Below are 12392 nucleotides of genomic sequence, written 5' to 3'. Positions count from 1 at the left end.
GCCTCCTTCGCCCCCCCCCCCCCCCCCCGTCAACAATCGCGATCGCTATGCCACTGGGCTGGTGGTGGGCTGGGCTGGGCCGGTCAGAATTCTCCCGGTGGCTTTTAGTGCCCCACTCCGCCCCTGTTAACATGTGACTGTATACAAATGTGTCCACAGACATGGTGACTAATGTAAGCATTATTGGCCCTTAACACTAATATTCAGAAACAACACTGCCTCAAAAGGCTATTGGCTTAAGCAACACCAGTAGAGGCATATACTTTCCCCTGAACTTTTAAACGTTGCAAACGTGCAAAAACATAATTTTATATTTATGTGGCATTCAGTCCAATGCTTAAAATATATCTGTGGCATTCAGTAGGCCAATGTTGTGGTAAAGTGTGTAAAGTATGACCAAGTGTTTCTTTCTGTTCAATAGATACAACTTTATCAATCCCCTGTAGGAGAAATGTGTTAATATTTGTCCTTATAAAACAATAATGGTAAAAAAATAAATACAAAACATGACGGTAACTAACTAAGTCAAACCGTCCAATCTGAAGGCTCTACTTAACCACCCCCCCTACTCACTTTCACCAATGCAAAGCGAACAGAACTGAGTAGGGGAGGGCGTAGTCTATCTAGTTTGTGAACGACCCAGAGAAACGCAACGCAAATTCAATGTGAACATGTATGAGGCTTTAATAAAATCCCGATTTTGAAATTCCGCCACACATTTTTTTTAAAGTGTCTCAAAAAGAGGGCATGTCCGGGCAAAAGAGGACGTCTGGTTACCCTATGTACGGGAAACCCATTTGATTCCTACCTGTTCCACTGTTAAATAGCGGCACAAGTTGGTGGGCGCTATCCTGGTAATTTCTCTGTGTGAGAAATACGAAGTGTGGCGTGTGAGCGTGTGAATGGGTTCAATTGCGTGTGTCTCATGCCGAATGCGTGAGACTTGAGAGCCCTGTATAAAACCCTTCAGCAAAGTGATCACTGCAAATCGATGTTAAACGCGCATAGCAGTTATGGACCTGTCTTTCTTTAAGCCTACTGTCTCCGAGTGCGTGTCGCTGTTTAACAACTGACGAGGTGTTCACCAATGAGCTAGTTTACCATAATAAGGCCGCCATACGAATCTGGAAAAAACAAATAAAGACAGAGGAGCGGAGGAGGAGGAACTTGCAAGGGAATATTTGGAAACTCTGGGCAACAGCATTGAAACCAAAGACTTAGTGGAGTGCAAAAAGGAACCGTGGCCTGCAGCATCTCCCGATGGAGTGATAAACAAAGACATTCAGATCAAATCACCTGTGATGGGAAACAAGTCACTTGCAGAATTTTTGGCAACAAAGAACTGCGAAATTACAACTGTGGCAAACGGAGATAGGGTAGATTACCATATTGCCTGCAATGGTCCAAAAGGCTACTACATGCAGGTACAAATTGGGATGCACTGCACAGGGCTTCAGCACTCCAAGTTGGTGATCTGGAACAAAATTGAGCACCTAGAAATCGAAGTACCCTACGACCAAGGCTTTGTCCAGGGGCATATCATAAGGCTGCGCACATTCTACTTTGCCCACATGCTCCCGAAAATTGTTGATGATTTTGTTGAGGGAAGGTTACAGTTCTGCAGTAAATATCTCAGCATTTTAAAACCGAAATAAACTGCCTTGTTTAGGTCATGCCCACAGGAGCCAATAGATGTCCGTTGTTTACATAATGCACAATTTACATTATCTGTTTATGCTGTGCAATATATCAGTGTGCCTGTACTGTTTGAGTGAAAATAAAGTTTGATGTAATTTCATTTCATTTCATTTTATTATTGCACTGAACTACGATCATGAATGATAGGCCTTATGTTCCTTAGAGTGCTACAATTTCTTTTAACACAATTCATCATTCATAGTAAGCTCATACTGTACATAAATAACACTGGATGAATTCATTGTTTTGAGGAAACTAAACAAATGGCTTCAACAAGAAAGATCACGTGTTTAATCCTAACAGGTATTAAAAACTAAATTACAAAAGCAGCCCACACAATTACATCACTATAAAAATATTCATATATAATATAAAAAAATACAATGCACACAGTATTTGTTGTGTTTATCTGTATTTAATGAACAACAAGGCAAGATTCAAAATCTCACGAGGCACTCTGATCAGTGGACTCTTCAGGTTAACTGCAGCCAGCACAGATGGTTAAGATGTTGTCCAGTTTCGGTACCATGCTGATGGGAACGGTCTGGGATAAAATCTTAAAGACCTTCAGTCTCTGGATTGCTCTTTCCACGTGTATGCGGACATTGGCTACTCGCCTGGTGCGTGTCTCCTCATTGGTCAACTGATTGCGCCTGTAGGTGAATGCAGGGCTATTCAAACTGACCCTTCTCTCATCAAGCAAGTCTCGAATGGTGAACTCACGGTCCGCCATGACCTCATCACCAGCTCTCAGATAGTCTAGAAACCCACTGTCCATGGTGATAAACTTATCACTGCTTTTGCCAGCATAGGCGTCAGATATAAACATGATTAGCCCATTAGGGGCCACAGCGAAGAGATATTTCAGTGTTGCGTGATTTGTACTGGCTGAAAGTGTCACTCCTTGAGTCGTGGTTTGTGGCTCTCTGCATGGCACTTTCGGCACAGTCAATGATGCAGGTGGTTCGAGAGTAGTTCCTCTGAAACGACAAGGGCATGGTGGCATGAATGGTCTCTCTTGGAAGCCAGAGGATCAGGACTTTGAACTGTTCACCCATCACGTCAATCCAGTGACTAATCACAATGCTTGCCATGTAGACACATTGAAGCGGTGAGCAATATCTCCTAATATTAAGTTTAGTTTTAGCTTTATCAAGGTCATCAGGATTTGGTCAACAACAGGAAGGGTAATTGATGGCTTACTGAAAGGCAACAACATCGTCACCAGGGTGGGCCTTGTCTACTTTAACAGACTGTGTTGTTGAACAGTACGTGTGGTCAATATGTGACGGATCCTCCCATTGGGTCTGGGCATCTCAAAATTTTAGTGTAGCAGGCTCGGCCTCACAGGCAGGCTGACAGGTTTCAGGAGCATCTAAAAAGGGGAAGAGAAAACATGGATGGAGCAAAATTAATGCAGGCATAGAGTCCTCTCACTACAAACATCACAATGGCAAAATTTGTACTACAACATTGCACTCACACGCACACACAATCACACACACAATCATCATCACAACAGCCTGCCACCTTGCATTGTATTTATGATGTAGACTAACACACACACACACACACACACACACACACACACACAATTAATGATGTATCATGGGCATTGTTTGTCCCATCTCCAAAACAATCAACTGCCTTAGCAAAATATCGGTAGCAATGTTAGCGTATGACAACTTCTTCATAATTAACAGTATTGTCAGCTTCATAGCTAAAGTTGCTGAACTTTTTTTTTTTCTGACTTCTGATTCAAGTCTGCGTTTCTTTATCTGGGGGGAGGCAGTGGTCCGCTGGGTGAGTTGACGCTTCTTTGGCTGGGGAGGGCGATTGTATCCCAACCACAACTCTGGGAAAGGATTATCCTTGGTTGGTTTTTTGTCAACAAAGTGATATAAAACAAACAACAAAGTGACAACAAAGCACTGCGATATCAGTGCTTTTTCGGCACAACGGAGCTAGCTAGCAAAACAAACCCAGCCCGCCAGAACGGAAGTGGATTGCATCGATGAGAGGAGTTTAGGATGTAGAGCGGAAACGGCTCAATAACTTGTCTATAGCCGAAGCTGACATTCTGTTTCTCAGACGAGCGTCAATTTGAGAGCTTTAACTACATGCTACCACCTTCCTAAAATGCATTGAAAAGGCTGTCGTTTGCACAATTTCACAAATAATCACCGCTCAATGAAAGAATATGTGAAGAATACGTATATTTACGGGTGGTGTCCAAACAGACCTCTCTCGCTTCACTCGAAAGCCACAGCGCAAGGCCAAGGAAGAGTAACTGCTACCCAGCAAAAAACGAACATGAAGGATAAACGTGGCATGCAGAGGGGTAGGTTCCTGAAGTCTGACGAATGCGTGGACTATGACCTGCCACCACAGGGCAATGCCTGCATCTACTGTAAATGCACACCAATCAACCACCAGCAAGTCCCAGAGACAGAGTTGGGGAAAGGTAGCCTATATTAATTATGTTACTTACATTTGACATGCTTTATGTTCCTAGCGTTTCTGCTGGTAGTAGAAGCGTTCAACGAATGTTTACTTTGCTAGGCAACGTGGAATCAGTCAGCTTCAGATATGATCCATCTTGTGGAATCTCTGCGCATTCAGAAGAGCTTTGGGCCGGTTTCCCGATAACGTCCACTCTTAGCACACTACGAAGACTCCTACGTTTAGACGTATCATTTGTTTACCTCTATAGGCGTGGTTCCCGAACAGTCTCTTAGGAGTCTTCTTAGGAAACACTCCTTACGTCTTTCGTAAAGGGCGCTGTCCAGAAAGAACATGCTGAAATGTGCTTTTCCATTTCATGCGCAGGTGCATAGCGTTCTAAAAAATATTGCAGCGAATAAAACATTGCTCGAATTCCTTCTAGTAGGCCTAAACATTTATTTTAGCATAGCCTACACTGATTTTTTATATAATATAGAATATAATTTAATATAGAAGCAGCGAAGGAGATTGATTACATCCTTAATTACATCTGTCGCAGCCGTTCAAATTAGGCTATTTTTAGATTTTCTGTTTACAAAGGTGTCTACATTTTGAATAGTTTATTTAGCCTATTATATAATAGGCTACTGTTTATGCTGAGACTGTTTTGCTTTTTGCTACCTGTCTGTGTGCGGGCTTTGCGCACCGTCAAGGGAAAGATGCGGTGGTTGAAAAAAATCTTTAGACCGCTTATTAAGTTCACTCATTGCTTATAATGGTTTATTCGTTTCCCAGTATCATTTCCTTAATTTAGAAGACGGTTTTGTTCATTTTTGAATTGTAAAATAAATACAATCATTTTTTGAAGTTGCAAGTTTTTTAAATAATTGGAAGCAAGTCAAACTGACCTCGCCTGCTGTACCATAGCCTATATATGTAGGCTACTCCTACTGTAGGCCTATATAATATTGGTGAAACATGACACTGCCAATGTGGCAGTTCCATGCGCAACAGGGATTTCTAAAGGTTAGTGACGGCGACTAGCGTCAGGAGCAACATCACTACGGTAGAGCTAAGAAGGTTCTAGCGCTTCAGACCAACTTTACCAACGAACGACGTAGGCTACGAAAGAGATTCGTAGCAAAGAACGTTTCGGGAAACACACGTGATGTTAAGGTAGGACTTAAAGTAGAGGTTATGAATGACGTAGCGTTAAGAAGGCTTTAGGAAGGTTTTGGGAAACCGGGCCCTGGCTCGTTGTTGATAACATGCCTGTGATTAAGGGGGAAGGGTCAGGTGTGGTTCATCATGGGGGCCGAGACTGAGAGCTACATGGAAAAATATGCTCCAAACACACTTTTTAAGCACTTTGAAATGTTGCTGTTTAATGAAAAAAATTGAGGAAACCCCCCCCCCCCCCCAGACAAAAAATTGTTGGGTGACCCACCACTCAACAAAGAATATTAAGACATAACCCCCCTATTTTCCTCCAGTGGTCCATTCCATAAATTCCGAACGGACCCTTACAGCTCAAGAAAACTCCTAATTCAGTATCTCAGAAAATTAGAATATTGTGAAAAAGTTCAATATTGTAGACTCACACTAATCTGCTAATTACCTCAAAATGCCGGCAATGGTTTCCTTAGTCTTTTAATGGATTCATAGATTCAAAGAAAGTTGAGTGGAATGAGAAAGTGTGGTAGAAAAAGGTGCACAAGCAACGGGATAACTGCTCCCCAGGGAGGATTGTCACGCAAAGGCCATTAAAAAATGTGTGGGAGCTTCACAAGCAGTGGACTGAGGCAGGAGTCAGTGCATCAAGAGCCACCACACACAGACGTATCCAGGACATGGGCTACTACAACTGTCGCATTCCTCGTGTCAATCCACTCCTGAACCAGAGACAACGTCAGAAGCGTCTTACCTAGGCTGAGAGAACTGGTCTGTCACTCAGTAGTCTGTCGCTCAGTGGTCTGTCGCTCATTTCATTTGGAAATCAAGGTCCCAGAGTCTGGAGGAAGAATGGAGAGGCACAGAATCCAAATTGCATGAAGTCCAGTGTGAAGTTTCCACAGTCATTGATGATTTGGGGAGCCATGTCATCTTCTGGTGTTGGCCCACTGTGTTTTATCAAGTCCAAAGTCAACACAGCTGTCTCGTTAGAGCACTTCATGCTTCCTTCTGCTGACAAGCTTTATGGAGATGCAGATTTCATTTTCCAGCAGGACTTGGCCCCTCTCCACACTGCCAACAGTACCAATACCTGGTTTAATGACCATATGGTTATGGTCAGCAAACTCGCCTGATCTGAACCCCATAGAAAATGTATGAGGTATTGTATGAGAGGAAGATGAGAGCCACGAGACCTAACAATGCAGCATGCTGAAGGTCGCTATCGAAGCCACCTGGTCTTCCCTAACACCTAAGCAGGGCAACAGGGTGAACTCTGATGCTGCACTTTGATGCAGTAATTAATGCAAATGAGTGCATATACAAGAACCTACTTTTCAGAAGGCAGATTTTTCCATATTAAAAATCATTATTTTACTGGTCTTATGTAATATTCAAATTTCTGAGATACTGATTTTGTTTTCTTGAGCTGTAAGCCATAATCATCAAGGTTAATAAAAATAAAGGCTTGAAATATTTCACTGTTGGTGGAAGTGAGTTTAACTTTTTAAATGAAAATAGGGAAATCAATTAACTTTTCCACAATATTCTAAGTAATTGAGATGCACCTGTAGCTGGATGAATGGATGGATAGATAGATACACAGATATATATATATATATATATATATATATATATATACTACACAGATAGATAGATACATGTACATGATAGAGACAAATGAGAGATAGATAAATAGAAAGATTGATAGTTAGATAGATAGAAAGATAGCAAAAAGAAATTCAGCTGTGCACTGAGGCTTTGCCTTGCTGACCAAGCAAAACAGCAACTTGTGAAGCTAGAATGTCGTCTTTGTTAGCCTATGCTTTCATGGTCAGTTGGAACAGCCATATTGGACCTGGTGGACCGTATCTCTGATACTGTATAAACAAAATATAAACATATATTTTACTAATGGAAATCGCCTTGTTGACGTTGCAAACCACAGTGTTGGACGAAAATTAATTCAACATATCAATGTGATTAAACTTGCACAGGCCGAGTTGATTTAATGTATCAATCCCTGAATTTAAAGAATAATCTACACAAGAATATACACGTTCTAATAACTACAGTAATTAGGAGATGATAGGAAGATAAGTATAATATAGCATGGTATAGTATAGTATGGTAGGCCTATACATAGTGTGTACCCGTTTTTTCTTGCAGCCTATTAAGCCCTTCATGGACAGTGTCGGAAACTTTCCTAAACTTTGATTGATATGAATAAAATAAAAGATAAGAACGGTTTTTCTCAAGACTTGATCCTATTTACATAACATGTTCCGTATATAAGTGACATATTAGCTGTATACTCTATACTCGAGTCTAAAAGAGATTTGCGTGCAAAACGCCGGCAGGTTGCACACTTCCGGGCGACAGGGGAAGTGCTTCCGGTACAGAGAGACTCTATCCATCGCATGGTCCATGCGATTCAGTGGTGCAGCTGTTACCTTATTCCCAAAGCAAACACATTGAACACGTATTATTTCTTTCAAAAATCCCAAGTCGACTAGCGGAGTGAGAACTCTCCGGGTTTTATCTGGTTTTGTCAGCTGTCGCGACTTCCGGTTGTTGATATCTCCCATCGCTGTGTGAGCTAACTAGCGGTAGCGGCGTTGCTTTCGGGGGAAAATGGCGGATGTAACGGAGAAGAGCCTGGACGATTTCTTTGCCAAAAGGGATAAAAAGAAGAAGAAAGAGAAGACTAAGACCAAAGAGGCGACCCCGGTCCCTACTGCGACCGTCCTTGTAAAAAAGATAAAGAAAGAAAAGGAAAAATCTGCCAAGAATGAGAACCCAGACGCGCCCGTTGAGAAGGTAAATGCGGCCCAGCTGGCAGACTCCCACACACCGGTGTTATCCAACTAAGTTCACCCCGGCTAATTTTCACCACACAAAACATGTCCAAAGGATTCACATGTGTTGGCTCATTTAAGGCAGACACTTCGCAGGTGTCCGCCCAGTATGATGGAGCCTCTCTGGGCCCAGTCGGCGAGGTCGTGGTCCTCGTTAGGTTAGCTCTGGACGCTAGCCGTCCGCGGGTTCTGGGTAGGTGGGTCTCTTAGGCCGCACCGCCATTGTGCGGGGATCTGGGCGTTGACAGCCTCAGTTAAACTTCATATTTACTACTTTATAGTGGAGTGCTGTGATGTATCCTCCAAACACGACGTGTAACGGGGTGCAAGGGTGGCCCGGTGCCGCCCGACAGACTAAGCATACGTGTCTTCATCAGATCCGGGGGGACGGGGGGCTCTGCCACAGCCGGCGTCGCTCAAACGGGCAATTGTCCATTAAAGATGGTTTTTAATATATATAATTGATCTACATTCCTTTTGTCACTGAAATGGTCTGTGGGTTAGAGGTCACAATGTGAGGTTAACTCGGCTATACTCTGTCTCCGTCTATCCGTGGTCTTTGTTTGCGGGAAGGAGGACGAGGAGTGGAAGGAGTTCGAGCAGAAGGAGGTAGACTACAGCGGCCTGCGGCTCCAAGCTCTACAGATCAGGTAAGATATTATCCAGAACGCGGCAGGTCGGTTCAATGCTTAGTAGTGTGTACATGTTTATCCACATTAACCGACACCCCCAAATTAAACTAACCAACCATGTTTACTCCTGCTCACAAGAATCCCTTGTGTGCCTAACTTCAGTGCCACAGATGTCCGTTATTTTCCAAAAGACACAAATCACTGAGCCGCCTTGTTGCTGAGCTTTCAGAGAGCCAATCCTTATTCACCTGTTGGGCAACAGTTAGTCATATACAAATTAGTGCACATAGCAGTTTCAAATCAAGTATTACCAAAGCATAGGATTACAATGACATTGTCATTTGTTTGTTTGTACTTTTAACAATGTACAAATACAAATACAGTTCCAAAGTATGACGAGACCCACCCCATAACAAATTTTCAATTAAGGCAATCCAAAGCATGATTTCTTAGCTTTTGTCTTTGCTTATACACACAATCACACAAAAATGCTTGTCAACATGATAACTGAGGTAACCAGTTCCCAGAAGTGTAACGTGTGGTCTTTTGGTAGCATGTTGTGCCTCTTTAAAATCTCTCTGACCATGATTCCTCTGGTTGCTGGCAGCGACGAAAGAGAGGAGGAGGAGTACGAGAAGGAGGAGGTGGGTGAGGATGGAGAGATCATACTGGTCAGTGGAGACAAAATGTCCGGACCCTGGAACAAATCCGGTGCCCAACCCCAGCCCGCTGCACCCGTGGGTGAGTCAGAACACCACACCCCCCTAGTGGCCACTTCTTCTGGTTGGTTGTCGGATGCTTGACAGCTCAGTGTTGTATCAACTAGTGGAGCGCTTTCAAGTGCTTGTTCCTACAGCTTTAGATCCATTTCCTGTCTAGGATAAAGTACTTGTTAAATTGACCACCATATGTTGTAGCTTAAAGGGATCATTTGGAGCTCTTGCCCGTCCATCCAAATATTTAGACGTTTGGGAGAAGTATCTCTCCAGATATGCAGTGAGTACAGATACAAGTCATTCAGGAGTAGGTAGGGGTATGGGCATCTTGAGGTAGACTTGGGGGATCGAACCCAGAACATTCTGCCGGGGAGTTCTAACCATGACACTTGGCGGCTCTTAAATGGAAGACATTTCTAAGGCTCATTGGTTTAACCAACTCTGAATATAAATATAGGTAAAATCCAACAATTCTGCAAAATATAATGAACATGTAGTGTTGGGAAACAAAGGCAAGTAACACAAAAAAACATGATATGAATACATAAACATTAGATAATGGGCACAAAGTGTGTATGTAGATAGATGGATCCCAACAAAAATACAAGACTGGGTGTGTAACTGAGTGTTGGTTCCGTTCACAGAAGAGGAGGAGGTGCCAGAGTCCAAGCCCAGTGGGGTGTACCGCCCCCCGGGGGCTCGGCTGACCAGCACTAAACGAGGCCCCGCCCATGGGCCCCCGGAGATCTACAGCGACACCCAGTTTCCCTCTCTGCTGGCCACATCCAAGCACGTGGAGACGCGCAAGTAAGAACCCTCACACCTGGCCACACAATTAATCATCTCGCTGTATTCTCTGCACATTCAATTTAATTAACTCTTACTAAATGTTATACCCAATAGGTTCTGCCCCATGGTCTTTTGTTAATTGGTAATTGTTGTACATTTTGGTCCATCATTTATAGTTTGGCTTGTTTATTTTATATTTGAATGTTCCTCTATATTTAATATATGCACCTCATCTCGTCAAATTCCTTTTTTGCCCGGGATTCAGCTAAACTAGCTTTCTAAACAAAGGGGTACCTGCTGTTTGTCTGCAATTCACCTTGCTAGTTTGTTAAGCTTACCTTATTAGGACGATTTGCTCCTTATCTTGATGAGGTTACCCTGATGATGTAACCATGATGATGAGGTGGTTTGTTTGTTTTCTCCTTTCAAGAGACCGGGAGCTAGAGAAGACCTTTGAGGTGGTGAAGCACAAAACCCGCGGCAGAGAAGAAGGGGGCGGAGCTACTCAGCAACAACTGCAGCTCGACAACCAGTACGCCATCTTGGGGGATAAGTAGAGCTGCCCCCTTTTCAAACCCCGCCCCCTCCCTCATAGGGTGGTCTGGCCCCGCCCCCCCAAAGAAGGAAGATGAACTCTAGCCAGCCATGTACAATGCAGTCCTGACAACTTTTGCGCTGCCGCCGTCTAACACAAACACACACACACTCTCATATGCACACACTCTGTCCTACGCACACACACAGCTGAATCCGACATGGAACCAACATCACCTGAATCCCCCGCCCCTCCCCCTTACATTGACTGACTGCTAATACATCCGGTGGCAGCGCTGCAGGCTGTGAGACCACCGCCACCACCATGGGGCAAATAGAGAAAAGAACCAGAATTGACCCAACCAAGCACCCGTACCTTCTACCACCGCCGCGGCCCCCAACGCTGTGCTTCTCTGGGGGATGAAACCCAGCGGACATGCGGTGGCTTTCACTCTCTGGACCCCCAGAGCGTTTAAGATGACTCCGTGTCCAGATGATTTTATGAACTTGCGTTGAAATATATCAATTTTTTTTGCAAGATGGCTCCTCTGCCCGAATCACAGGTGGTGTTTTTTTTGTTAAGTTTCGGTGGGTGTGGACGATGTGGTTTGGACACTCAGTGCAGGCAGGCAGGCAACAGCAAGGCTGAGTGGACTGAACTACTTGCTGTGGTGGGGAGGAGGGGGGAGGGGTTTACAACATCTAGCCCTTACATACAAGATGGCTGCTTTCATTCTGTGTTTTTGTTCTTCATGGTGAGACTGTAAAAGATCTAATGGAGGAGAAATAAAAAAGTGTCGTGGTGGTGATTTAGAAGTGCTGTTAAACGTGGCCTTACTCTTTTCGAAAAGCCCAGACGCCCCAGGTCGTGTCTCTGGATCTTTGGAGCACAGAAGGCAACAACCAGGCTGTCTGTCCTCCACACTCGCACTGTGATCCTCCTAATGCTTCTGGGCTCCACTCACTCCTCTAATGGTGTGTTTAATCAGTCCTACTTCAACGTCTTTCCATGTTTTAGTTTTCTAGTTTTTGGTTTGGTTGCCATGCGATCATGGATGTTACAGGGGTCGACTCGCGAGTCTAAAAAGCCACCTCTGGGTTCTGTGGACAGATTTAAAATCCTATTTCCAGTTCAAATGCTTTACGGTGTGGTTAATATTGGTCCTCTGTGTAGTGAAACACATTCCCCGTATTAGACATCTGGATTTGATTGTGATTTTTCTTTTAAAAATAAACAGTATATTCAAAAAAAAAATTCTGGAGCAGATGGAACAGGCTTAATTTAGGATCCACTACAGTCTACTCTTTGTTAATTAACATAGTCCGTAATTAGGCAGACCACCATGTACTTTCCGATCTTTGTTTTGGTATTGCAAACTTAAGATGGCACTAGTTGACAACTGAACATCTGCCTCTATATAAGCACTGGTGGAACAACACAAACAACCGTAACACGACAATAAAGTGATCCTGGTGACTGCCGGCTTGTCTTGATCTGTCGTTTGAGCAGGAATTTAATATTTAATTTTTTTTTTTTGTTGGTTAGAAGA

At 43.5% G+C, this 12392-nt stretch overlaps 1 protein-coding gene across 2 annotated transcripts; it reads left to right on the top strand.

Moving 5' to 3' along the window:
- The first annotated feature begins 7712 nt into the window (after nt 1-7712).
- cdv3 (carnitine deficiency-associated gene expressed in ventricle 3) lies at nt 7713-12322 on the top strand. 2 transcript variants are annotated; one of them, XM_084475478.1, is made up of 5 exons: nt 7713-8133; nt 8748-8821; nt 9411-9544; nt 10164-10326; nt 10739-12322. In XM_084475478.1, exons 1-5 carry the CDS (start codon nt 7948-7950, stop codon nt 10863-10865), a joined length of 684 nt encoding a protein of 227 aa, XP_084331604.1. In that variant the 5' UTR covers nt 7713-7947; the 3' UTR covers nt 10866-12322. The 2 variants fall into 2 exon arrangements, with proteins under 2 accessions (XP_084331604.1, XP_084331603.1); XM_084475477.1 differs by having other exon boundaries at nt 8745-8821.
- The last annotated feature ends 70 nt before the right edge of the window (nt 12323-12392 follow it).

This window comes from Micromesistius poutassou (genome assembly GCF_964030765.1).
Source record: "Micromesistius poutassou genome assembly, chromosome: 11".
NCBI lineage: Eukaryota > Metazoa > Chordata > Actinopteri > Gadiformes > Gadidae > Micromesistius > Micromesistius poutassou.
This window is presented reverse-complemented; position numbering and strand designations above follow the sequence as displayed.